The 27,741-nt window shown below is 40.9% G+C and overlaps 3 protein-coding genes and 1 long non-coding RNA gene across 6 annotated transcripts; 2 read left to right on the top strand and 2 right to left on the bottom strand.

Moving 5' to 3' along the window:
• The first annotated feature begins 344 nt into the window (after positions 1-344).
• On the top strand, positions 345-5,384 carry LOC149728937 (uncharacterized). Its single transcript, XR_016385983.1, has 2 exons — positions 345-1,533; positions 4,596-5,384. It is a non-coding gene; the product is annotated as an uncharacterized LOC149728937 (long non-coding RNA).
• LOC149728936 (uncharacterized) lies at positions 1,540-5,384 on the top strand. Its single transcript, XM_089887773.1, has one exon. The coding sequence runs from the start codon at positions 1,600-1,602 to the stop codon at positions 3,934-3,936; it is 2,337 nt and encodes a 778-aa protein (XP_089743899.1). The 5' UTR covers positions 1,540-1,599; the 3' UTR covers positions 3,937-5,384.
• LOC149728935 (gap junction delta-2 protein-like) lies at positions 4,472-13,796 on the bottom strand. 3 transcript variants are annotated; one of them, XM_089887835.1, is made up of 9 exons: positions 13,652-13,796; positions 9,227-9,355; positions 8,734-8,864; positions 8,241-8,336; positions 7,763-7,901; positions 7,186-7,336; positions 6,893-6,985; positions 6,614-6,792; positions 4,472-6,177 (listed from the first exon to the last, which is right to left on the bottom strand). In XM_089887835.1, exons 1-9 carry the CDS (start codon positions 13,738-13,740, stop codon positions 6,030-6,032), a joined length of 1,155 nt encoding a protein of 384 aa, XP_089743961.1. In that variant the 5' UTR covers positions 13,741-13,796; the 3' UTR covers positions 4,472-6,029. The 3 variants fall into 3 exon arrangements, with proteins under 3 accessions (XP_089743961.1, XP_089743959.1, XP_089743958.1); XM_089887833.1 differs by lacking the exon at positions 13,652-13,796 and adding an exon at positions 10,925-11,343 and having other exon boundaries at positions 4,472-6,174; XM_089887832.1 differs by lacking the exon at positions 13,652-13,796 and adding an exon at positions 10,925-11,330.
• Positions 13,797-15,409: 1,613 nt separating this feature from the next.
• Positions 15,410-23,771, bottom strand: LOC149728934 (A disintegrin and metalloproteinase with thrombospondin motifs 4-like). The gene is made up of 13 exons (XM_089887754.1): positions 22,964-23,771; positions 22,594-22,869; positions 22,339-22,522; positions 19,934-20,028; positions 19,628-19,837; positions 18,917-19,050; positions 18,681-18,842; positions 18,274-18,609; positions 18,057-18,196; positions 17,767-17,967; positions 17,498-17,694; positions 17,210-17,427; positions 15,410-16,178 (listed from the first exon to the last, which is right to left on the bottom strand). Exons 1-13 carry the CDS (start codon positions 23,609-23,611, stop codon positions 15,887-15,889), a joined length of 3,093 nt encoding a protein of 1,030 aa, XP_089743880.1. The 5' UTR covers positions 23,612-23,771; the 3' UTR covers positions 15,410-15,886.
• Between the last annotated feature and the right edge of the window lie 3,970 nt (positions 23,772-27,741).

Below are 27,741 nucleotides of genomic sequence, written 5' to 3'. Positions count from 1 at the left end.
CAGTGAGCCTGGTACCAAACAACTAACATACACTAGTCACTAATGGTTACAATTACATCATACATAGTCCAGTACACAAACCATACACAACCCGGTCCACACACTTACCGAACAGAATAGTAACAAAAAGTACGTAGACTGTTAACCAAATCTTGGCCTCACGTGATAAAGTAAACATACCTCATATCACGTGACCATGTCAACGGATTTGGGGCACAGGTATATATTTCGGTTTGGCAATTAAGGCTAGAAAGTTACTTTTACGAGTCCCTTACCGAGTTATGCGTTTTAACTTTGCAAATTGTTGCAGTCAATGTATATTTCAACTAGAAACTTAACGGGGACACACTTCTTGAACAGAAAGTGACGATTTCAAACACCAATCTCCAAAACTAGTGTAGGCTACTTTATGCTGTAGCGGTTGATGTGGGAAAGCAGTAGATTTAATCTTTAATTTAATGCACCAACAAAATATATTGAAGCCTCGAGACTGAATGTCTACAACTTACGTCCCTCTAATAACCGGTTTTTCGTGTACAACATTCTGGCATTCGTGTAAATATACGTCTTCTTTGTGTAGGCTCAAAGGGAGACAATTAAAGTATCGTCAAAGCGCAGTTAAAACACTCCCGATTCCTTTAATGTCTATCTTTGTATAATTACTGACGCTGCACACCCTACGGGGCAAACTCACTGGGCGTTTTATTATCTTTTTGCCGTGTGTGTTTCTGATATAAAAAGGGTGCCCAAATACTGGACACTACGTTTTTCGTCATGGCATTATCGTGAACGCTCTCCGCGATTACTCTTTCGTGTGTTGTTCTCCGCCACCGTTGTCTTGTCAAAATAAAGGAGTCAATATTCTGTTGAGTTGGGTGCTAGTCATTTCGATCGCCTAGATGAGGTCAGGATCGAGTACGCGTACAGAGTTACAGCTACCCTATTTGTAGCGGTTGATGTGGGAAAGCAGTAGATTTAATCTTTAATTTAATGCACCAACAAAATATATTGAAGCCTCGAGACTGAATGTCTACAACTTACGTCCCTCTAATAACCGGTTTTTCGTGTACAACATTCTGGCATTCGTGTAAATATACGTCTTCTTTGTGTAGGCTCAAAGGGAGACAATTAAAGTATCGTCAAAGCGCAGTTAAAACACTCCCGATTCCTTTAATGTCTATCTTTGTATAATTACTGACGCTGCACACCCTACGGGGCAAACTCACTGGGCGTTTTATTATCTTTTTGCCGTGTGTGTTTCTGATATAAAAAGGGTGCCCAAATACTGGACACTACGTTTTTCGTCATGGCATTATCGTGAACGCTCTCCGCGATTACTCTTTCGTGTGTTGTTCTCCGCCACCGTTGTCTTGTCAAAATAAAGGAGTCAATATTCTGTTGAGTTGGGTGCTAGTCATTTCGATCGCCTAGATGAGGTCAGGATCGAGTACGCGTAGAGAGCTACAGCAACCATTTATGACCACCCCCACATTTGGTGACCTCGGGACACGACCTTCCGAAGACAAATCAACGGTGAAGCATTTAATATATTTTGCATGCTTATTTTACATTATTACTTTGGGTTTCGTAAGTTATACCATGGCCCCAGGTTTTTCCTTTTTTAAACGTTTACGTAATAAGTCGAAGTCTAAACGCACTGTGCCATCGCCTTCTTCCTTTAGCACAAAAGATTTATCTTGTGAACCGAGTGAAACTAGTCGGTTTATAAATGATAAATATGCCAATGGTGATGCCTATGGGAACGCGCGTATGGGTTATGTTAAAGCCGATCTTTTGGGTAATAAATCGCGCGAACAACCCCAATGTGTCAGTAAAATATCCCCCACTACTAGTGTTAATGCAGGGATAACTGCACGCGAAATTATGCCAGATAAAATGACCAATTTAGAGATTCCCTCGTTCTCGCCTTCTTCTGTGCGCCTGTGGTTTGATACTATAGAACGCATATTCGACTCCAACCAAGTTTGTAGTGAGTGCGTTCGGTTCACTCACGCTGTTTCAGGCCTTGGGCTTGAACAAATTGATAAAGTCAGCCATGTTGTTTTAAATGGCGATGTTGATTTTCCTTATTCTAATTTAAAGTCTGCATTACTTAAGTTTTACGAACCGGCCGAAGTAGAACGGTTACCTAAGCGTTTTGACGAGACACAGTTGAATGCTCACAAACCCACTGAAATGTTGAGCGAAATGACATCGTCGCTAAGCAGTCACGGCGATAACTGCGATGTCACTGAAAACCTTTTAAATAAAGGATATGTTGATCGTTTGCCTGAAGATGTAAGGTACACGCTTGGTCTTGAATATGCGCAGCCTGATATTGAAACTCTCGCTTGTAAAGCAGATAGTATAATGATGTTAAATTTGCCGCATTCTGTTCCTAATTTATCGTCTACCATTCCTGATGTTGGTAACGCGCGCAAAACTCTGTCGCCTACCAGGATTAGCTTTCAGGCGTCTGTTAATGATAATTTGCGCATTCACCAGCTGATCGACGAGCGCAATTCAATTAAAAATGCTTCCTCTCAATGTGTAATACCCCCTGTTAATCGTGGCTTTTACACGTCTAACGATGTTTATCAGCGCGGTGATGTTAATTTCCCACCTCGCAAGAATGCCTGGCGTTCACGTTGTTTTAATCAGCCTCCTTTCTGTCGCCACCGTAAACGGCGCAACCGTCGTTTTTCTCCGTCCAAATTCTGCTTTTATCATGCTACATATGGGTACCGAGCGCATAAATGCATTCAGCCATGCAGTTGGCATAATGATTCCAGGAAACGTGTTAAGTTTTCCACGTGCGCGGTGAGCCGGAATAATTGGACTTCTAACACGCCGTCTACCTTTAATGTATTTGATAATCGTCTAAATTTGTCTTTCCTTTGTGATTCTGGTAGCGCCGTTAGTGTCATTCCTTTATGGTTTGTCCCTCGTTTTAGTCGACGGAAGTCCATGCGCTTGCAAGATGTCTCCGGTAAAACCTTTAGCTCTTATGGTCAAATTAAACTTGTTCTTAATCTTAATATGGGTCGATCATTCGTATGGACTTTTAAGATTTGTGATATTGAACATGCGATTCTTGGAGCCGACTTTTTCAATCACTACCGCATTTTACTCGACGTGTTTGGTAAACGTATGATTCCCCAACATAACTTTCCTAATAAACGTTTAGCTTCTTCAAAGCGTACCAAACGTAGAAAGTTACGTCGTCGACGTCAAGCACATGTTTCTGGCACCAGAAACGATAATAATGGTTTTTCGCCTCTTCGGGAACTGCCTAAGGTGTCGACAGGCCCGCTGCTTGTATTTCGTCGTAAACAAAAACCGGTTAGTAAAGGCGCATATGGTTTTAATGCCGTTTCGTCGAAACCCCCCGATTTAAATTCTGCCTGTTCGCGTCCTGTGCCAGTTAATAGAGACGTCGGGCACCAGATTGTCACACGTGATCACCCTGTTGCTTACCGTTCCAATCCTCTTTCCACATCCCCCAAAATTAAAATCTCGGTTGTTAACGGTCTGTCTCGTGTTAAGGTTAAAACGCCTTCTTTTCCGAACGACGCCATTGATCTTCACGAAATTTCTCGCATGCAACAAAATAATGATTTTCTTAATAATATGGAACTGTATGGAAGTCTTCAAGTCGTAAATCGCCCCCTGCCTAACTGTAATGATGTCATATTTGGTGACGTATCCACCGGTTCTTTTCGCCCCATTATTCCGTGTTTGCTTCGTCGTAAAGTTTTTGATACTTTACATTCTTTGTCGCATCCATCAATCAGAGCCTCACAAAAACTCATTGGTGATAGATTTGTGTGGTACGGAATGAGATCTGACATTCATGATTGGTGTGTGTCTTGTGTTTGTAAACAACATGTCGTTAAATCGTGCACCTCTTGGTTAGTTTCGACGAAAGGTTATTGACGCATTTGACACTAGTTAGTGACTCGGAAATTATACTGACAATCTGGGTTGTATAAGTTACGGTGCGTCCATTTTTGCCCTTTTTTGACGTTCCCACACAATTTAAATCACGGTAAAATATGTTAATTTGCGCTTTAGTAAACTCGAGGGAACGTCACGTCCCATACACCAGGCATATAATCATCCCCCTTGTCTCATATTTTGTGTCTACTTCTATTACAAAGATTTCTCCGTTTACTATTTTATTTCATCAGTCAAACACTTAAATTTCTTCTTCTATGTTAATTATAATACACACTTTTATGCTTATAAAATTGCTTTCCACTTTAATACTAATCCTTTTAATGAACGTGACAACTTAATTTCGGAACGTCTATCCCAAAACAACCACAGAACTGCATAATTTTTTTTTGCATCGCTCTTGGTTAGTTACATTTCTTCATTCACTTTGCTAAAATCAATAACTTTGTTGTAATCACCTTTAATTTTGTGACATAGTTTTTTTCCATTTTAACATGATTTTGGTATTTTCAAAAAAAATCAGTTTAAAACATTTCTTTTTGTAATTATGTACCATCACCTTATCTATGTTAAGACGTATTTTTTGTATCTATTCAATCTGAGACTTCATTATACTTCACCAAATTCGATTTTTTTAGACATTCGCTGCAAGAACACTGATGCCCTACAATTGATCACCCCACCAATTAACACATCTACGCGAACGTACCGATCAAATCCTCAAGTGAATATCACTGAAAATATGTCGATGTAAAGTTACGGCTACAACAAAGTCGTGCAAACATCGAAGAAAACCAAACAAAAGAAATGAAACTCCGAGAGTTTTCCAGAAAACCCAAAGAGGAGGATCAATAATGAAACCAAAAACTCCAAAAGCCTTCAAAAAAAAAAAAAAAAAACTGAAATTATGAGGAACAGTTCGCGTGGATCGTCAGCACATGAAACCATCTTGTGTGGGTGTGAGCCTATTTGTAGCGGTTGATGTGGGAAAGCAGTAGATTTAATCTTTAATTTAATGCACCAACAAAATATATTGAAGCCTCGAGACTGAATGTCTACAACTTACGTCCCTCTAATAACCGGTTTTTCGTGTACAACATTCTGGCATTCGTGTAAATATACGTCTTCTTTGTGTAGGCTCAAAGGGAGACAATTAAAGTATCGTCAAAGCGCAGTTAAAACACTCCCGATTCCTTTAATGTCTATCTTTGTATAATTACTGACGCTGCACACCCTACGGGGCAAACTCACTGGGCGTTTTATTATCTTTTTGCCGTGTGTGTTTCTGATATAAAAAGGGTGCCCAAATACTGGACACTACGTTTTTCGTCATGGCATTATCGTGAACGCTCTCCGCGATTACTCTTTCGTGTGTTGTTCTCCGCCACCGTTGTCTTGTCAAAATAAAGGAGTCAATATTCTGTTGAGTTGGGTGCTAGTCATTTCGATCGCCTAGATGAGGTCAGGATCGAGTACGCGTAGAGAGTTACAGCTACCATTTATGACCACCCCCCACAATGCTTATGGTACAGACACTTGTGTAGGATATTAGCACTAATTATATGCTTGGAGATATTTGCAACCGATGGAGGACAAAAATGTCAGCTAATGACAGGCAAAATGTGCCTGCGACAAACACGATATTTCAATGCAAGGCAAAAAATGTGCGTGACTTACAATGTCCATGGGACTGCGACGTATGCATATTCAAGTGTTCATATCTCTAAATACACGCTCCGTTAAATTGCGGTTAACACGAGGGGCTTCAAACTGGTAACCGAAGCGATGGAACGTGATTTTCCAGCTATTTTCTGACGTAGCACACCTACCCCGAAATCATGGTCGCAACCTCTCATTACGGAGCAAACACGGCTGCCAATTTATGTGATTTCAAGTTTGTTTTGCTCAACCACTTCTTCGAAAGAGAAACAACATTTTCTAAGGCGTGGGCGTTTTATTTGTATTTAATGATAGAAAATGGCACAGGGCTTAATATAGTATATTTTGCACGAAACTCACAGGGCAGTAAGCAAATGAAACCTACATAATAAATATAAAAGCATCAGTATGCGTTAGCGACCGTAAAAACGGTAGTCACTGTCCATGCTCTCGTCGCCGGACGACTCCCCCAAGGAATTGTCATAGGAGCGGGGAATTGGTCCCAAATCTGGGAACGTGTTCTGCATTCGTGCTCTTCTAAAGATCGCCCCATCTTCCCTACTGATAGAAAAAAATACTTTAAATTTATGAAACAATACAAACATAAAAATATAATAACTCGACAATGTAAGAATTATAGTAGGTCAAAATAACCACACCCCCAACTAAACATTTTAATCCAAGCAAATGCAGTATAGGCCTAGCCATCAATGATGTACCTCCCATGAAGCAAGTTTGATAAATTGTAACAGCAGCCGCAATGTATCACGTTCAATGGGGCGAGGTAATAGTTGGATTTGCATTACACCAACTTAAATTCAACAGCTATCATAACGTTGACTATGTTTGTAGTTGTATCAGGTTTGCGTTTCAGTTTTCCGCTCCATTTAAAACAACTACAGCTTCGTGATGAACATACTGCGTGTAAACCAATCACCCGTATCCTCTTGGCGTGACAGCGTAACCCCTTATGCTGTAATTTAATGTAAGTGCCCACCTCTGTATAACAACCTCCTCCATCGGTAACCTGTCATCCAAGCCCACTGCATTAGAGTTGCCAGAGCGACAGCACGACCGTCGTACCCACTTTGATATCAACTGGTAGATTTCAATCAGGTTCAAGAGCAAAGATACGATTGTCATGGCGTACATGAATCGCAGAAACAGAGTTTTCTCCTGCGAAAACCAAAACCGTTGAGAAAAAGCAGGGATTTTGTCGTTTATAATGATAAGCCATATATATATAAATATATAGCCTATATATATAGATATGTACCATGGGTCTTGATACAAAACATTCCACGGTTCTGGGGCAAGGAAAGCCATTACAAACATACAATTCAGGAACATCGAACTTGTACATGTCGTACTGTAAATATAATAGAGTGTTTACTTAAGTTGCATAATATGGATTTGAAAAATAATAATTCGGAACAATGTAAAAAGTTTTACCAAGTAATGATAAGAATAAACATAAACGCAAAGTTCTAACAATAACTATAGGCAAAGTATAAAAAATGAGAAATCCAAAGTTTTTGAAAAATGAAAGAATTGGCTCATTGGGGTTACCTGTAAATATAAGAAAACAGCTTCTATAGCCGTTCTAAGAAACGCTTGAACCACATAAGCGCGAACGATTCCTGGTGTTTTAACGATTTCTGTTTTGCCATCTTGCTGGTAAACTGCTTTTCGTTTAGCTTGGTGACTTTTCTTGGCTGGGCTGAGAATGAAATACAATTTAATGGTGGGGTAGTATGGGCACACGCAATAACGATGATGAAAAACTTTTAACAATTTAATTTGGCGAAAAAATAGGGGTGTTTGAAACTAAAGTAGTCGCTTATATAGTGGCCAGTGGGTTAAGATGGGACGTTTTTACACTCTCCTTTCTCGTCCCAATTAGTAGTAACAAAGGACATTCAAAAAATTATAAAACTGTATCATTTAGACTCTCATACAAGAGCGTTGGTAATACGATCAGGATACTTGAATATATTGTGTGCTATAGGTATCCCGTCTTTTCCCACCCTACCAAATAGGCTATAGTTCTTTCGAATACAAATATAGAGTCGGTTATACCCGAGTTGTGTTCCAAGAAACTCAATAGAACGTCTCAAGCAGCATTCTTAGAATTTGCCAACTTTACCTTTTGCGTTGCGTTTCTTTTGTTTGTGGTCGGTTTACATAAATGACTTCACTACGAGATCCGTCAAACTTATTCCACTTCTGGTTGATCGTTGCCTCCTCTACTTTCTTGAGTAGTTTGCCGTTTTTACCTTTGCCCACTGAGGATGTTGAATGAATGTGTGTGTTAATTCATTATGTAGGTTACGTAGGGGAAAAGAGAGTCATGTTACTACATAGGTCCCAGTGACAAACTATACTATTTAAACATGACCGATATCTATACATTCGGCATATTGAACAATTAAGTTGTTATGCACACACTACGTTATAGTGTAGAGGTGAATAAAAAAGTCCAAATAAACATAGTTTTAAAAAAATTTAAAGCATTAAGGTATTTTCACAAGAATAACGACTTTCTTTTAAATTCCATTATCTCATGCATTGCCCCCAATTAATAAGTGCACGGTGTTAAGGTAAAGTTATGACTTAATTCTTACCTCTGCTTCCGTTGTGCATTATTTCGTCATAACCGGGAAGTCCAGCTTTAGAAGAAGAAGTACTTGACGACGCTGTTTCGATCTTCTTTGGTTTTTCTGAACATAAGGGAAATTTAAAACTATACAAAATATTTTGTCACTATGAAACAGCTAGTGGAAGCAAACCTAAATAGGGAACCGAAAATCTATTTTCTTGTGTCAAAATTTTACGCACCAGATTTACCTTTTGCCTGGTTTAACTAAACACGTTTAATTATAGAACAAGTGGTGAACGAACTAGAACACCCGTGTTATAATAACTATGGTTACCACGCCAACCGAGAATAAAAACACTACATTCATTTATTTATTCAATGTGGTTGAAATTTTGTTCAAAAACAGACCTGACTGGGAGTTTTCAGTGATATGCTGCTGACATCAGTCGACACCACGCTATGTCCATGCTTTTATTTTGTAACAAATTGCCAAGTGCTGTATATACGAAGTTTAATACCTGATTCGTCGTCAGCTCCATTTGAGCTACTTTTCGCATGGCTTGGTGGAATTGTTGTCATCCTATGCATTGCATAGATTATAAACATAATACTTGGAGTGCCAACGAATAGAATCTGCACAGCCCAGAACCTGGAAGTTAAACAGAATTTAAAATTATTTACCAGGATTGTAATATAACTGGAACAAAAATGTTTTCGGTTTGGCAATTATTTTGAGAGTCACTAACTTCTCATTGTTGTGCTATTGGCATATAAGCGACTTTTTTTAGACAAGACACTTAACGATAATTGCTTCAACCCGGTGGTCACTAATGGGTTGTCCAAATTAACATTTCCAGCAAATAAAATTACCAACAAAAAATCTATACTTGTCGATTCAACATGGGCCACGACGCTTTTTTGAGCGGCAAGTATATGGCATATAAGGGCATCCCATGCTGTAGCGTTGGTTTTCCGCTCTGTAGGGTTAAAAATGTTAATTACATAATTTACCTGATCTGGGAGATGGGAGCAAAATGGTTATAGCAAACGTTTTCACAACCCGGTTGTAACGTGTTGCATTTAAATGACGATTGTTCATCGCCGTACACAGTGTCCCCAATGCTTGCTACCATGATTAACCTAAGATTTAAACGACAAATGTTAAACAGCATCGATTTAAATTGGAGAGGTAGTAAGTTTAAAAAATGAATTGTGTTTTTTTCTGTTTTACTGTCCCCGGTAATTAATCATTCGTAATAAATAATTAAGCAACTGTTGAATAAAAGTGCCAAGAGTTCAATTTATTGCGTAGTAATCGTTTAAAGACAAACTATAGTATACTAATGTACTGGGACGCTGGGTTTTCGAACTATTTGTGTGATGTTTTAACTAATGTACACCATTCCCAGCTACAACATAGGTATAATAGGGTGGGGAAAGATGGGATAGCACAACTATCCAAATATCCTGATCGTGTTTTAAACAATTAACAACGGTCCATGGGAGTCTTTAGGATACAAATATATAACTCTTTAAATGTTTTTTTGTTTACTTCCAAATGGGACGAGAAAATAGAATGAAAAGGTGTCCCATCTTCCCCCGCCCTACCATATCTATACACCAGAGACAAATTATGTATTTCTACACTTTATGCTCATGACAATGCCACTTAGTTGAGATGAATTTAAACACTAAACCATATATACGTATATGTTTGAAATCTTCATTTACGAAATGTAATAAACTTGTTTTTCGTTTAATTTTCATGGATTTCTACCAAGAAAAAACAAAAAGGAATTTTACCAATGTATTCGGTTTTTAACGTAGCGTTTAAAAAAGTTATTAAAAAGGGTAATTGTTGTTTTATAGTGTTATTTTTATTCCGTTTAAAGTTTCCGTGTTTGCGCAGCAACACATATTAACCCATAGTGACGTAAAACAGAGCCATTTTATAACATTTTGACGCACATGAAAATAATAACTTCGGTAATCATTTTTACAGCTTTCAATTATGAGTTGCACACGGCACCAACCATGATAAAATATGTTCAGTTTATGAGCTGTCTATGACGTCATAGGCACGCCGTGACTAGATAGACGAAAATTTGGTGAGAAATTCACGCGCACTTCAAATGACGTCATTTTCCGAACTTTTTTAAAAGGAATTGACGCAGCCGAGTCGAAACCAATGTTTACACTGGACAGCGAGTATGGGGTTAACGAATAAGCCTTGCCTAGTGTGTGATATTGCTGGCTGGCGTATTCGGTATATAATACAGTATAAAGGGTGGGGAAGACGGGACACCTTTAGCCCATAACACCCAAACATCCTGATCGTATTTTAAACAAAAGACAACGGTTTATGGGAGTTGTGGGAATACGGTTTGATAATTCTTTGATTGTTCTTTGCTTCCTACCAAATGTTACGAGAAAAAAATAGAACGTAAATGTGTCCCATCTTCCCCCATCCTTATGGTACAACTTTACAAAAACATTATGTCAAAAACTCTCAATAAGTCAACTAAGAAACAATTTTTTTATAATAGACAAGAGTAAAATAGTTTGTTTTTTACTTTCTTTTATTAAAGAGCATTAATTGTTAATTGTTAAAAACACTATTAAAAAAATATATAGGGCAAAACCCTATATTCATCTTAAACCACACTGTGTATCAACACGATGCAATAAATAAAATCAAATTTAACTCACCGAAACATAAAAAGAAAAGTAATCCAAACTTTTCCAATAAACGGTGAATAATTGGCGACACCTTCTAGGAGCTTCTCGAATATATGCCAGGCCATTGTCGTGTGATATCTTATTTATATTCGACTTAATATGTTGTGACTTACGCTGTTATGTGAAAGTTAACTATAATAGTAAAAAAATTCTAAAAGTCAACCTATACTGAAGTGCGAACTAAACGCTCTGTTGCATCTATATGTAACCTACGCAAAACAAAAATGACAAAACAAAAATATATCTGAACCTCAAAAATTAAAGTTCACATGAAAAGATTACACTGGAATACAAAGTGATCATCGCCGTATTAAATTCGCGCCTCAACCTGACCAGCGCACTAGAAATGATGGATCGAACAACACCAGCAAATCTTTTTCTGTGATTTTTATCCGGTTTCCCCGACGTATAATGTTCGTTTCTCCACACCCAGTGATTTTAACCCATGGGGTGCGTCACGTGCCCACTGTACCGTAACCGGACGTTAAATTTTAAAAATATCCCTTGTGTTCGTAGAGGCGTAAACGCAAATCTTTTGTTGTTAACTTTTCTGCCCTTGAAATGATTTTAAGGTTTGGTCTGGTAAGGAATGCTTGATCCTTCTCTGTTCTATACTTTAAAAATACAAGGTCTTGTATTTTATAAGACGCGCCCGTTTAATAAATATGATACAGCTTGCTATTCTATAAAGCACAAACTTTGCGACATTACACAGAGTCTGCGGTTAAATGCACACCAACAAGAAACCTCATGACACCTTAGCCGATTCTTTATCAACAATTAAGAGATTATAGCGTGATTTTACCCCCAGGGCATCGTTGCTAAAATATACCATAATTTTTTATCGGAAATACCCAATAATAAGTCATAACCTGCTTCTCGGTCTTTAAAACGTTTATGGCTAATGAGAAACAGACTTAGCACATTCGAAGCTCTGTTTATCATCGTTTCAATACATTTCGTCACCGACGTATTGGTCTCACTTGGCTAAACTCAGAAACTCGGTCCCGACCAAGTACGAAACAATTACTGCCAGTTTTCGACGCTGAGCGGACGCCAAGTGAGCGTGAAGTTTCTGCTGTTGAAAACTAAACCTAAACAACTGCGAGCATTAAGTAACATTTCAGTTTCCCACAAGTATGTACACCTCCATAAAGAGTTCTCAGGTTGGAAAACAGACTTTTTAATTTTCTTTTCAAACTCCTTTAACTGCGAAAAGATTTCGTTATGATAACAAACCATCGACCACTTTCACAGATGGCTTTTGGGCCACGCTGACTTATAACAACACGGCAGTAAAACCGTCCAAATAACTTTCGCCAATTTTAAGTTAAACCATAGAGCGTAGAATTGGTAACGCGGCAACGTTATGACCAAGCGACAAGCTGTACTTATAACAAATGCATGTTACAAGTTTATTATATGTATTCATTAACCATTCTATTTTATACTTCTTTGTAATGTGGTTGCAAATATTATTTACAATTTTTAGATGTTTTGTAACACAATTTTGGTTACGGGTTAAATAGCGTGGGGTAAAAAGTGTTTTCATTTTTGTCTCGTCCCATTTGGTACAGTAAATAAAGAATACTTCACGAAATAGCGTTCTTAATATTTAAAACCTATATCAGGAAATGTTGGGTTTGCCTGCAACGGTATCCCATCTTACCCCTCTTAGTACTATATCTGGTAAACGCGTCACTAATAGCAACGATTGGAGACAAAGTTATACCTTTGCGCAACCATCGGGAAACCTCATTTCCCGATTCAATTAGTTTTAAGTTATAAAACACGGACTGGATGTCTACTAGAAACTTGTACAACGGGAATTGAATAGTCTGTAGAAAGCAATGTTTATATTTCCTAAAAACTTTAACGTGTCTAACATAATACTGTTTGCTAAAGAATCGGGTACATTAGGGCTGTATTTATTTGTATTAAGAAAGTATAAAGTATGTTATAGTAGGATGGGGGAAGATGAGACACTTTTTCGCTTTATTTTCTCGTCCCATTTTGTAGTACACAATGAACAATCAAAGAATTATAAAACCCTATCCTCGCGCTTCGACCGTTGTTAATTGTTTAAAACAAGATCAGAATATTTAGATATTATGTCCTAAAGGTGTCCCGTCTTCCCCACCCTAATATATTTAAACATGGAACTAATTATAGAAATAATTCAAAACAACCTTTATTCTGCCAGACAATTTTAATCTAATTTTTAAAAGATAATAAAACGTATTTTATAGACACATTTTAACTTCTATTCATCCGCGCATATAAAGGAGTGAAAAGTTTACAAAACGAAGTTCCCACGATTTTTAAAGTCCAATAAAAATCGCGTCGTAATATTTCATTAATTTTGCGATTACCAGACCCACGAAAGAAATAATCGCAAAACAACCTAATCTTACTTTATTTTATTTATATACTCCCTGCCGAAACAATTAAACATTCCCCAGCAGTCTTAAAATATTGTTGGATAATGAAATGAAAAACAACAAAATTTCTACACTTTGGTTAAAATACATAAATGTTGAATCACGATTAGAAAATATGGATGCCATGTGTATCCATCTTACCCCTTCCTAATATATGTCATTTCTCTATATATGTTGCAACGGTCATGGCCCATACTCAATACATAGGCCATGCAACAGTTTTATAAAGGAAATACGAATTGAAATTAAAACTTACCAATTGTAGCAGCAAATGATAAAACCACTGAATGCGATTTCCGTTGATATATAAACACTGTATGTTCTCGAGGCTAACAAACAATACATAAAGAACCCTACTTCCAACACTGCGAGGTCAGCTCTAAATAAGTGGTTTGCACAAATGCATTGGTGCAAGTTGTGAGTGGCGAAGGCGCTGTAATCATTAATCAGCGCGGAGGATCATCACTAATCAAACTCCCCGGGAGCAGGAAGGAGAAATGACGTCATAGAAGGCCGTATCATGTGATAGAGCATGTGGGGAAGATGGGACGCTTTTCGTTATATTTTCTCGTCCCATTTGGTAGTAAACAAAGAACGTTCAAAAAATTATAAAACCTTATCCTCACGACTCCCATATAGTCCGCTGTTTATTGTTTAAAACACGATCAGAATATTTAGATATTATGTGTTAAACGTGTTTCATCTTCCCCCACCCTACTATAAGAAAAAGAAAACTGTTGCATCTCAATATATTGCGATTAATAATCATTTGGTTTACATATATAGTGAGTAAGAAGCTGTTGGGCTATCACGCAGTAGTTGTTTTGATTGAGAACGCGTTGCTGTTGGTGAAATATTTCACACACCCAAACACGACTCGTGGGCGGTGTCTAGTGGTTATGATTGTTGGTACGTTTAACCGTATGGGGGCGGTATTGCACAAAGTAAAAAACTTGCAACCGGTGAACTAGTTTATTATATATATTAACAGACTCATCGGTTCTTAAAAATCGACATTAAAGTTGCCGTCGGCTGTTTTGATCTAGGCGGAGTTTGAACCCAATACCCTATACTCACATCGCTGTACTTGTACCACTACACCAACTTGTCGCAATTTGCAGTCTCTCCGAAGAACTCAATGGTGTTCGCAAATGACCACAAAAGGACCGTGGCAGAGGTACAAACTTGGCCATCTCGGTACTAAAAGCGCCAATGCAACGCACGGATGAAACACACATATCCGAAATATGCGAGCTGCTGCTCGCCTGCCCGAATCAAAATAAAATTACGGTCGTTTACCTGCAACAAAATTACTTCGTTCGCTACATCTCGCCACCGCCAAGCCCACGCAACATTTTGCTTCATCCACATCAAGAGTTATTAGTTGTGCGCAGAATGACCTCTGGCAAGTTTAACAACAAATGAAACTTCAAGGCATCTATATATGTGGATGTATACCAAATACCAATTAAACAGCTCCATCAAAGACACGTAATAGGCACACAGTTTTTCTCCCGTACATTTTGATAAATGCAGCAAACGAGGTACGAAGGCGAGGAGCAAGGAGTGCCCGAATCAACGATAATGGCCGTTGACCCACTATCGCAATAAGGATGCGCCTGAAGCATGATCGTGGGAACCCACGTTCGTTGACTTTCTGCCCGAAATTAACCAAAGGTATGTCAGGAGCCAAAACACTTCGAAGTTCCATCTGCAATCCACCACATTTTAACCGCGGATAAGCCTGGTTTCCTCTTGGCCTCCCTATCGAGGCGGAATTTGTTTACAAAATTTCATTTATGGGTGAGACTCCTCAAGAGCAAAGTGACACGGCGAAGGGTTGATATTTTAGAAGTTATAAATAGTCTGTAACCTTGCCCGGCAAGTCTATTCTAATTTGTTATTTTTGCTGATGGGCTTCTCCTGGGGTCTCTACACTCGCTATTTACTTCTTCTCATGAAATTGGCTGGGAACTAAAATTCCTGGAATATCTCCAATGACAGTGAACGACGATTTGGTATTTTAAGTTTATATTTCTAAAGAAAATATATTTTCATAAATAATTTAAAAATCAAAAAGAAGAAAAGATGGCGCCCACAAAATTCGACCGAGAAAGACGAATTGGAAACTAAATATTTACAAATAAGATATTTTGGCTTAAAATTAACTTAATTGGTTTCATCAAGTTGAAATTATTGAAGAAACGGACACCTCGGGATATCAACATAGTACGGAAAATGGGCACGCAAGTTGGCTTTGATTTAGGGACAACGAACTTAAAAAAAAAACAACAAGAGGGTTTGTGTATGTGTTTACAAAGCGAAGGAAAATCTACGCAAAAGATCAAAAAAGTACAAAAAGAAACATCACAGTGACATTTGGTTGAATCCATTACTCCTAAGTGCCTTATCCATGTCTCCTTATGCGTGACCGGCTTCGCACCTTTAGCGGGGAAATTGCCCCTTTGGGACAACAGTCGTAATATCTTTCTCACGTACAGTTCCTAAGCCTACAGCCGTGAGCCTCGGACGGCCGCGTTCCAGCTTCGCAGCGGGATTCAGAGAGTACGTGGCCGCTTCTGGTTTGGCAACGGACCAACCTCATTTTTGTACCAAGGCCGCAAGACCTTGAACACGGACCCCATGATCCTGAGTTCCAAATTGGTCGCTCGGTTGGACTGGGTCTTGAGCGGCCAGAGTGATTTCTTCGGCCATTAGTGGAGACGGTGGGACAAGCATTGATAAAACAGGGAAGGCGGTCGAAGGGTTTACTACCGGTACACCTGGGAAAATAAGTAAAATTAGAAATTCCGAATTTATTTTCAGCTAATGACAGGGTATGCTGCGAAATTTCAAGCACGATATTAGGCAAAGCGGGTTGCATAATGGGCGGTTCACGAGGCATTGTCTAAGCGCGCTGATCTGCGATTTTAGAATAATCGCTGTATTAGAATCGATTTGCGCTACAAATCTGTTAATTGTTCGTTCGAATGGAAATTTATCACGAAATAATTGAGCGGTGGTGCTCAAAGGATCTTTTGTGTCTCGTGTAATCTGCGTATTAACGTCCACTTCAAATGCTCGAAAATAAGATGGCGTTTCTCCTGCCAAGAGTTCGTCTTATCCTCACTGGTGCTTCGAACGCAATTATACGATATCTGTATCAGCGGGCGAGCCCGGAATGCGTTGCTGCACGATCAGAGAGAATGATCTTGTAAATAACTTTCCTAACACGGATGTTTTGCGCCAAAGTGTTTTCGACCTTATTTCTCATAACGTGTCCGAATCGAAGTATCGCGTCAGGTTTCGTTTACTTTGGGTAGGGTTCTATGTCGGACATGAAACGTAACACCATGGGACCAATATAAAGCAACATAACTGTTCTATGAGGTGGCGTAATTGCGTATGTCGTTTATGACTAAACAATAGCAATCGTGCGACACAGCGGCTTTCGTTTCGGAAGTTGGGCGACTGTTGGTCAGCAGGGGATGTATCGTTTGTTCGTCGCCTGGACGAATATTCGTAACAAACAAACCAACATGTATCAACTGGGATGTACGTTCAGAAATCTAAGCCTCGCCATGCGTGTGTGTTGTTTTAAATTTTACAACAACCGGTGTCAAGTAATCTACATACACTCCTTGTATGCGGCAATCGTGTACAGTCGGCCTCACTTTTTGGTGGGGATTATAGTGTTTAATCAACCGAAGCGTTTCAGTTATATTTAAACGTCACCTTCTGAGCGTTTAATCCGCAAGCTATATACATATATATGATAAGCCTATGTAATGTAAAAGTATAACTTCTCTCTTACCCTCTTGCACGTCGTTTCCCTTGCTTGCACGTGACACTTCTTTTCTGCCACCCAGAGCCACACTTTCGCTTTCCGTAAGCCTTACATTTCCTCCATCTCCCTGTCACCCAACGTGGTGGGCCATGATTCGAACCAGGTGTTGCGGAAGGCGACTTTATCCGGCGACCAATGCCTCGGTTAACCAAAGACCCGTCCGACACTGCAGATCTTGAGGAAGGCTACGAAAGCAAAACAAACTTTAACATCTCGTTGTCTGCCGAGGCGAATTTAAGTTAAAAATAGACTCACCACTTTGGCTTTGCTTTTCCGCGAAGCACGACGCTTAGGAGCGCTCACATAATAACTGTATTTAACTCTAGGAGGCAAAAGTTTTGATCCAGCTACGCCAACGCTCAGTAGTTGAACCGTAATTGGCTCTTTTAGTGGCATGGTAGCATGTATCCGTTCATTCGGAACATCAACACCGCTGTATTGAAGTACGGTGCCTAAAAATAGATCATGATAGTTACGGAAACTGGCACCAACCCACGACATCGTATGGATTGAAGGCAACTTACCGTTCACTTCTATGTCCCTCTTTATCGTTGAGAGTATGAGCGCCCCGTTGAGAATGTATTGGCCGTTCGGTTTCTTCAAAGCAAGATAGTTTCCGTCGTAAACTTTATTGTGGAAGCCGCGTTGCTCAATTTTGATCGAGGCCGCGCCGACGGGAAGGGTTATTACGTTGTTATAGCCGGCGACTCGCTTGTTGTATTTGCCTGTTGAACAGGAAAGGGTAGTAAAGTTGTACTAGCGTGCCAATTCAAGGCCAATAGCGTGTTAACAACAAGGGGGTCCAATAACCTACCTCGAATACGTTTGCAATCGGAATTCCTGCCGCCACACACGCCGCATTTGCTGAAATTTGCTTTGGATCCAAGAATTCCGTCACATCCTGCTGGCATGCATTGCCCATGAACGCAAACATTGGTTGTATCGGGTCCACATCTGCAGAAAATATGAAATTATGATGAATTGCATTCACATCAGCGGCAATCGTTGTAAATAAATGAGGCGAATCTTACCTCGTGCCGTCGACCACTCTGTCGGCAAGAGTTATGTAAGCTCCCGTCTGCACTGATTGACAGGTAAGTTTGCAACGATCTCGCGTGTGAATGTCGGTATATTTCGGCATCCAAGTCGAAGCGGTTTGAACACCAAGCAGTGGGAACCTTTGGCCATCGTATGTAGCGCATTGCTCACTTCTGTAGTCACGCACGGGCCTCCCAGCGACTGGCTGGCATGGGTTTGTATTGCAGCTGCTGAACTTTAACCTCGAACCGATGCAATATTTGCCTCCGTGTCGTGGCTCCGGATTGTTGCATTGACGGCTTGACATTTGCACTCCGCCGCCACATGACCTGAGTAGCGATACATGAGATGAGTTTAAGCCGGAAATTAGGCGTGTAATTTGTATTTTCTATCCACCTACCTCGAGCAGGCACCGAAGTGTCCCCATCTGCCCCAATGTCCGTCTACCGGGCGCACAGCGGCGACTTTGGCCACGCATCGTCCTTGCATGCAATGCATACCAGCCGCACAGTTAGAGCCATCAGCTCTTGGGAAACTCCTGGTATGACATCGGTTGGCTCGCCTGTATAAAAGCAACTTCGCTTAACATTCCGTTCTTGGGACAATTTACGCACGAAGGAGAAAGTTAAAACTTACGATCCAGTGGGAAACTGACACCAGAGACGCCCGCACTCTCGCATGTAAGGGCACTCGACCGCACCCTCTCCAAAAGCCATTTTGCACTGCGCGTTCACGTCATACATGGCCCCTGGGTATTGGCTTGGATAAACCTGGCAATAACACCCAGTTAATAAACAAGTTTACAACACGTTTAAGTAAACTGTCAAAGCAATCAGTTTTGCAGCCTTTGCTTCAAGTATCGTTTATTAGTTACACATTAACCTGGTTTCAGTTTGCTCGCCGAAACACTTAATGACCCAGCTATAATGAACAAAGCCCAATTGTGCGCAATAAATTGAGCAGCATCACTCTAGTGCGATAACCGACCTGGTTCTCAAGCGTCACGCAAATTCATAATCGGGTTTTCGAACCTTATCAATGACGAATGTGGTTTTTATTTTGTATGCCCATTAAGCAGTATTAGAGAACCTAAGATTATTTCTTGTTAGGCGGAAGTTTAAGCGGTTTCGGTAGCGCCGGTTGATGCTGATAAGCGCATGCCGGTTGCTACCAATGCGAGATTAAGCTTGTTAATTCGGTATAAGAGCGTTGCTTGTGTACATGTGTTGTGACGACAGCGGTCAGGACGGCTCTTTATTGTAGCAAAGAAAAATAAACAAAGCAAAACCGAAACCCGCGACTTCGTAACGTCATCATGTTTTTGAAAACTTTCACGCCGTAACTTACCCGTGGTTCCTGGGGTCGATCCAATAGACATGCACCACCGCCGTCTTCCAGAAAGTCGGTGAGCGCTTGCTTCGAACATAAACTCCACGGTTGCTCGCTGTCGACGCGGTCCATGGTTGGACTCATAACGTGGGACGTTGAATCAATGTTGGCGAAGTTGGCTCGGCAAAGTCGGTTGTCGTCATGCATCATATTAAGCACGTGTCCGACCTTGAAACAAAAGCCGCTCGTTATTCTCTGTTGTATACAATACCACACGCTGTGTGTGCATGCGGTCTCGTTTATGATCTCGGTTATTTATTTTACCTCGTGTGCAATAGTGTAAGAAGCAGAAAGACCGTCGTCTTCTATAACAGCGCAGCTATGTCGTCTCGAACACATTGTTCCGACTTCGGCTAAACCTGAAACGTTAAAGTTGCAAGTTGAGGGACATTATCTTCAACTGTATACGACACAATGCTCCAATTGAGCGTCAAGTGACACAACAATCCCTGCTGTTATTCGATGAATCACCGCGCATGCCTAGGAGCAACCGCTCAAAATGTCAGAGCGCCTCAGTCGCTCCTAGATCAAAGACACCGTACAATTACGTTTAGGAAACGCGGAATTGCGGAGCGTGACCAGCTCACGACGAAAGAGAGAAGCCTTATTCTCGCTCCCCGTAAATCGCAGCCACACCGTACTTCCGCACATCCGCTCTAAGCGAGCTCGGTCGTTGTAAGATTGGTCCAGGTGACTACTTTTGGAAACGATGACGTAATGGTTATATATACAACGTATGTGGTCATTGTTGAGCTGCATTTAACCGCACGACGATCGTAAGTTCAGCTGTAACTTAATCGCACTAGTTACAGGTGATGTCGGTGTAATTTCGCGTCGGCTCATGGCAGAACATATTATTATACGAACTGTCCATTTCCGATTATGACGTATTTCAAAGCGACTTTTTTGGTCACGGCCTACGATTTATAAAGCGAAGGTAATGAATATATCACGGTTGTATTGGCACGTTGGGGACGTACGTAAGCGCCAAAAATACAGAAAAGCCATTGTTGGGCGGTGCTTTGACGCTTTAAGAATGAGCAAAGACAACAGGGCGGATCGTACAAGCAGCTTACGAGTCACGAACGGTTTATGTTTTGCGAAATACATTGACGCTGGGTCGGCGCCTCGGTGCTTATCAAAATAATTCGTACCTCGTAGATCAATCAGATTGGCTTTGTACGTTTAAGTTTAATTAGCATGAATGAATGGACCATGGGGGCTGAGGGTGCTTTTGAACCTAAGCTGCGATTCTATGCTTACGTAAACTTCGGAATAGAATGGCTACTAAAACAACAAGTCGCTTGGATATGCGACTCAGACGTCCCTGCCGGCTATGAATAGGTTTGCTTTGCCGAGGTACTCAACTGTACGAGTGCCAACTTCAATAGATCCCACTATCGTTAGGAAACGTGTACTTAGACTGAAGCCTCCAGCCTTGGTGCTTAGCGGAGCAACAGGCGGCTGAAGGAAACACTCATAGCTTTGTCACTGATTAGAAAGGACTCGAAACGACACATTTACGTAAGAGGTGACCTCACAAGCTGATTTGTAATGTTTATCTAGCTATTTTCGGTGATAATTGGCCTGCAGGGAGAAGCTTTGATCTTAGGTGGTGACGAATAAGTCAAATCAGTTTAAGTAAGAAACCACACTGTGCCTGGGGTGGTAGGTTAAGTAATAAACGTGAATTGTAATAAACATCCTGTTAATCTAACAATTAAACCGATGGTTGAAGCTACAATTTATTTGGAGGCCCGAAATTAGCAGCGGGTTAAATGGTAAGCGAGGCAGAAGCGTCGCTTTTTGGAGATATCGCCTTATAAGTATCCCACGCGCCTTTTGCCCTGCGGCAGACGCCCATACAATGCGGGCATTGTTCGTTTTTTTCGATAGTCTCGCCCGCAACAAAACTAAGCTCGGCTGTATCTCAATTCACGATCAAACAAAAGTGACATTATGCGCAATAAAATGCCAAAAGATTTAAATCACGTTTACTATAAATTTACCCCAATCGCTAACCGAACGCCAGTGAACAGATTTCAATCAAAACCTCTTCCCAAATGAAACCACTTCGCGACATAAGACACGTAAATGCATTCATACGTGGGCAAGATACGAGCAACTTAAGCCTGACGGGTTGCGCACGATACAGTCACGCTCTACCAACATCAGCCAGCGATCCGCTTGGTTTGCTAGAAGCAGTATAATCGGGGCATAGGTAAGATCGCGATTGCTGTACACGATAAAGCTAGCGAAAACAAACAGCAGGATAATGGCTGCTGTCTTGCAACGAGACGCGAGTGACCTTTGCCAAAAAAGGTCCTCTTTTCTCTGCTGGCTTGCCGAGTTTGCAAAATTTCGAGGCATACGCGGAAATCGCCTCAAAGCGCGATTTACGTAATTTAACTTCTTTCATTTCCCGATCATTATAAAATTGTCACCGCCTTTGAGTGATTGCAGAACCAGATCTGTTTAACTGTTTAGTAAATGGCGGACATTAAGGCAATCTTTTTGGCCGGCACACCTCCAGCACTCCTTTAAATTACTTGTCCCGTACATTTTGAGGTCGCCGCATAATTTAAGTCGATAGATGACTGCCGGTTCAAATACCAAGCTATGACAGATGCACGCCCCACGCAACTTAACGCAAAGATCAAAGAACTCACCCAGAGTTGCGCACGTGTCCCCGCACAGGTTTGTCCTGGTGAGTAGTATTGCTAAATCATAATGCTGGGGATCTGAATCATCTGGTGTGTTGTGTCGTTTTTGCCAGGAGCAAAACTCCCGCAGTGTGTGTTGGGCATGTTGTGTGATTCTAGGGCCGTCTGAATCCTCATGGAGAACCATTATCTATAAATAAACATTAGTTAAACCAGTGAATCATCAACGCTTTTAAAATCAGTCAAACTTGTGACCCTTACCTTAACCACGCTGATCGAAATAGCGCTTCCAAGACTGGGGTGTGAGAACACACGGTTGGCAACCATCATTAGAGTAAGAATATAATGTTCCAAGTCATCCCCATGTTCTTCCACCATGCTCGCATCAGCAACCACCAACGTTTCGATGTAATGCTGTTGTGAATCGAACGCGCGCTTCGACCGCGATTTCGCCCGAACGCCTTCAGCCACCACAGGTTCTTTGAAGTTGTCCGAAGTCGAAATTGAGCGACGAACACGGTTTGTAATTTTGGATACCTGCGAAAGATAAGCGTCGTTGTTATTTCGTGTTGTTTTAAAAATCACACAAAACTGCATTTAAATGCGCGTTTAATAAGAGCAATTGGCTTACCATATTTTCAAGCTCTTCCAGTGGGGAGTTAAGAAATGTCTTCTCGTAAGTTGACTCGTGTTTTGTATCTCGGACTCCGCAGTGAGGTGTCTCTTCAATCTCCGGCCTCCAACGTCCTACACTCCTTTTGTGCACCGAATGGTAAGCCTTGTTCGGCAGGTGGGCGTTCTTGGTTGGTTTGATCATATAGTGAGCGCTGTCTGTGTAGATGGACCCGGTAAGGGAGTCGCAGATGCTTAAAGCTACTTGAGACTCTGGCTCGCCCAGGACGGTTCCTTTATAAAAGCAATGTCGTAGAAGAGGCTGCTTGAATGTATTCATATCGTTGACAGTTTCGTTGCTGTAGCTGTAACTCGTTGTAAAAGAAGGGGCGACCAACGAGTTATCTTTCTCCAGTCTTACAAGTAGATCTTTACCGAAGGCTGGGATCTTGTAAACAGGTCTCATGAACTCGTCCTCGTGAACGTTGTGTTTTGATGTTGTTTCATGCGTCACGGTGTGACGGCTTTTAAAATGTTTTGACTCTGCAACTCTGCTCAAATCCTCTTCCATCCTTACCGGGATGACGAAATCAACATCCTTTCCAACATCCCCTGCTCCCACTGTACTCAGAAATACGAAAAGGAAAACTATTTTTAACATTGACATACTGTTTGTTCTTTGCGTTTGGCACGAAATGCCGCTTTAGAAATCGTTGTGTAGCCTGTTGTCTTTGGAAGCTTTCATAAATAATTTATTTAAATGCGATCAGGTGTTCAGTAAAGTTCCAAACTTAATAACCATCAACAGTAACACTATCGCTATAAATCTGAAAATAGAATTGAAATATAAGAAGTTTGTTGCTCCTATAAAGTGATGACTAAACCCGATCCCTTATCAACGACACACCTTGTCAATTGTTTTGGCAAAGTTATGGAGTATAAGGTGACAGTTGTAAATTGAAGAGACGGTTTCCCTTCGCCAACAACCCGATTAAGATTAACTTGATCAAATGGACAAAACATCAAAAACTAAAACGTCGCCCCGATAGTAAAGACATAATTACTCGCTTTATTCGCCAGCGAGCTCTTTTCACAACGAAGTTTCGTGAAGGATCAATTTCAAAGACGCCGCGGCGTTCGAAAGTTGCTTACTCGGTCGCCCGATTAACGGAGAACAAAGACAATATTGTGGTAAACGCCATTAGCCGAACTGTTTTACCTTCAGTTCAGTCGACTCAGATTCAAGCTCGGCCAAGCAGAACGCTCGATGCCCCAGCGCTTATGTAACTTGCTGCGGTTGTAATGAAAGTAATGTCAGCCTAGATGGGGGGGGGGATATAATCAAAACAACAACTTACTGCTCGGTTCGGCTTCATGCCCATTTCCCTTTCCTTGACTTAACTTAGATTTAACGGCGAAACTTAAGCGACAGCGTACACGATAAACATCCGTTGATGAGGGTAGGATACCGACACCACTCAGCGCAACAAAACAATATCGAACCTTACAAAGCGTATACGCGATAGTTGTCAAAACCCCTTTGTAGTCAGGCGTAAGCGAAAACGGAGAAAACAATGGGAAAAGTTAATTAAACGCGGCACCTGTGTACTTGGCCAGCGAAACGATTTCCAGCATGAAAGTCGACCCCCCGACACCTTTGTACCACAGTAACACAATCATCATCATACACGAAGCAGCCTCTGTTCAAATTCTTACTAAATTAATCGCGAGTTTCCGTCTCGCGTTTTTCATAACGAGCCGTGAAAGTGGAAACCAGGTCGATTTTTGACAATTAGTCATTGTTAGCAAATAATTAAGGCCGAATGCGTCGCAATAAACGTTAATTACGCTGAACGCAAATAAACTAATAAACTCGTTTTTATTTTTAACCTTTCCATGCGACGTGACGGTTAATTTATTTTCCTTCGCACGAAACGTTACGACTCCACCGCAATGACGTAACCGGTTAATGTGTCAAGCGGTTTTGTTTGTGATCACTCGGAAGCGACGATCCGTGCCCAAAATCCGGTCGCTGACAAATAATAGGAGACGCCATGTTTCGTACACATTCAAGGCAACAAACGCCATCTTACTTGCCCTTGGCGATCAAGGCATTAAGCCATCCAGTAGAGATTGTGCGATAACGCTGCGTAAACGGCTGGCACTCTTTCCAGCAGTAAACAGAGCAGAATTAACGGCGCTGTTTTCTGAAGCCTCGAGGCTGCAAGGTTGGAGCATTGGTGACCGCATATGATGACGTCATTGTGGGATCCAAGTCGTAAAACCGGATGAACTTTCGAACGTATAATACGCGATTACGGTGAGATTAAATCGTTTCAACTAACAATCAGCCATTCATTTGCGCTTCAGTCAATTGCAAGCACACGAATAGAAACTTACGTATTCCTTTTGTCGCTGACCGCACCGTTTCCGAGCTTTTACGTATAACACATAACCGCTTGTTCCAAATCGGTGGTTTGTGTGCTTTCCCCGGCTCAGTGGGCACACATAGGAATAGATGTCGGCAAACACAATTCGCTCTGAATCCACCGACTTTAAATATACCGGAGAAGCTGAATCGTTTATTCCGAGCATCGGTGTGGCGCCCGGCACACCCTAATATATATCCACGAAATGAGAACCAGATTACATGAAAAGAGCCGGCACTTATGCGCTGAAAGATTCCTAAACACTGTAGTCTGCCCTATAATACCTAACAACTTTACGGCTGTACAGCGAGTCTTTAAACCATTATATGAACATGAGCTCAAAATAAAACTCATTCTGCACCAATACAACGCGTCCTTGTCTATCGACTGCAACCTCTACATTCTCTCCCTTTTATTAAAGGCGCCTTCCTTCTTTTGTTGCGGGTTTCTCTTTTTTTCCCACCCTCTCTGCTCCAAGCCGTCCTCGCTCTCCCGGCGTTTCACAAGCGCTGCACAAAATAAACCTTACGTTAGGTATAGAAAATACCGACGAGAAACCGAAATATTTCAATGTGATGCATTGTAAGTTGGCGACCGCTAAGTTATTTCACACATACCACGGTAATGGTTATTAATAAAACGCTCAAATACACCACAGAACCCATACAATGTATAAGTAACAACCCAAAACCTATAACAGTTCCGTCTTGCCCCAAATAAGAAACCTGTAAAGTGTTTTTGCTAATTTTCTTCTAGTGATTTAACTGATTCACACTCTCAAATATGTTACAACTCATATTCCTCAAAACTTGTATCTTTGCAGTTTACTCCTAACTGAGCTTTACCTGAATTTAAATGCCGTTTTACAACTCATTTTAACACGCGGCATGTTTAAAGTAGTCTACTTAATCCTACGATATTACATTACTGTGGCACAATGTACGTGATTGTGGCAAGCGAAATAAGGTTTATTACAAATTAATCCCCCACAGTAATTTGGGTTGGTTATAGCATTGTTATAAAAAACCTTCTTGCGAATGTGTGTATAAGAGTGACGAGCCACGAAAGGCAGACCGCAGGCCGGGTGTGTGAGCTATAAGTCTGCTCGTTATAACTGGATATTATTCAACAAGGAGAGCCGCAGAGTCGGCCTAATTAATTTGTGCCTCGATGGCGAATAACTAAAGCAAGGAGAAAATTTCATGAGGTGTGTAGACACCACGCTGATATAAAATATGCGAAACAAACGGCAGTAAATGAGAGAAAATTTCACCCCTCGGATCGTAGCGGTTTTAGTTTGCTTATGTGCGGCCCTAATGTGCGGGAGTAATATATGTATCTTGCCGCACTAAATGACCAACGTTATTTGTCAGTTAGTTTCGAGAAAAGTCCTATTTTTTATCAAAATTGGCATCTGGCTCTCGTAAGTGTCGGCAACTTCGCACGTTTTGGTTAAAAATACCTTGATCTTGTTACGTGAAACACGATTAAGTGCCACACTAAGGATTATGAAGTAACTTCCATCTTCTACATTTGACGCTAACTTGTCCACAACATCTGAATGGACTTGACTTGAAACATTTCCCTTCATTTCTACTTCAGCATATAAGACAGCGGTGACCGTTTCAACCTGATGCAACCTTGTAACATATTCTACCATATAATTATCGAGATAAGCGTGAAACCAAACACCAGCTTTTGAAAAAACGGCCCAAAACAATTTCTTGCGCCAGTCACGTAGTCTACTTCAACAAAACTTTCCAGCAAAACTCCGGGTGGTCCAAACCCGACCAGCGAGAGACCTGCATTTGAAATTGAATGAAAACCCGCACAAACAATTCATCACAAAACACTGAGGCCGGCAACTAAATAATGATTGAATGCAGAGGTAATGTTATGACGCAAAAGAAAGCGCTCGATTATAAGGTGGACGTGTTCCTGTGTACAACTGAGTGTCAGGTTCGGTTTTGCTTAATTCCAACTACGCACTTCTACACCACCACATATGTAACTTGCTTATCTAATACTGCTGTGATCTAACCAATGACTCATTGGCGTTCCTGGAGCTATCGGTCAAAAGATTTAATGTTTTGTACATCAGTTGCTTGTTACAAGTGTCTATGTTTATCTACACATTGATAGGCTTGGGAACTGACTGCATGGGTGCGACAAGTCTAGGGTTTCAAAGAGATAAAATGACCAAACGGAACGAAAGTGACGCCTGCTCATCGACACACTGCAACACAATATGCAGCATGAACATTGCAGTATCAATCAGGGGTAAACATATAAGTGGTACAATACACAGGGATAGTTGAGGTAAGCGAACACACAGAACTACATCCCTGTAACCCCTGAAGTGCAGATG

This window comes from Ciona robusta, chromosome 11, assembly GCF_009617815.1.
Source record: "Ciona robusta chromosome 11, ASM961781v2".
NCBI lineage: Eukaryota > Metazoa > Chordata > Ascidiacea > Phlebobranchia > Cionidae > Ciona > Ciona robusta.
This window is presented reverse-complemented; position numbering and strand designations above follow the sequence as displayed.

What these genes read in the sequence shown, in the direction of transcription:
- LOC149728936 (XM_089887773.1), top strand. Translation starts at nt 1,600, where the DNA reads ATGGCCCCAGGTTTTTCCTTTTTTAAACGTTTACGTAATAAGTCGAAG.
- LOC149728935 (XM_089887832.1), bottom strand. Translation starts at nt 11,019, where the DNA reads ATGGCCTGGCATATATTCGAGAAGCTCCTAGAAGGTGTCGCCAATTAT. An exon ending in CTGTTTTCTTATATTTACAG is followed by an intron (nt 6,986 to 7,185) that starts GTAACCCCAATG and finishes TTATATTTACAG; the next exon opens with TACGACATGTACAAGTTCGA. An exon ending in GAGGAGGTTGTTATACAGAG is followed by an intron (nt 6,178 to 6,613) that starts GTGGGCACTTAC and finishes TTTTTCTATCAG; the next exon opens with TAGGGAAGATGGGGCGATCT.
- LOC149728934 (XM_089887754.1), bottom strand. Translation starts at nt 23,611, where the DNA reads ATGTCAATGTTAAAAATAGTTTTCCTTTTCGTATTTCTGAGTACAGTG. An exon ending in CTTACACTATTGCACACGAG is followed by an intron (nt 19,838 to 19,933) that starts GTAAAATAAATA and finishes TTTTGTTTCAAG; the next exon opens with GTCGGACACGTGCTTAATAT. An exon ending in ATCGACCCCAGGAACCACGG is followed by an intron (nt 19,051 to 19,627) that starts GTAAGTTACGGC and finishes TGTTATTGCCAG; the next exon opens with GTTTATCCAAGCCAATACCC.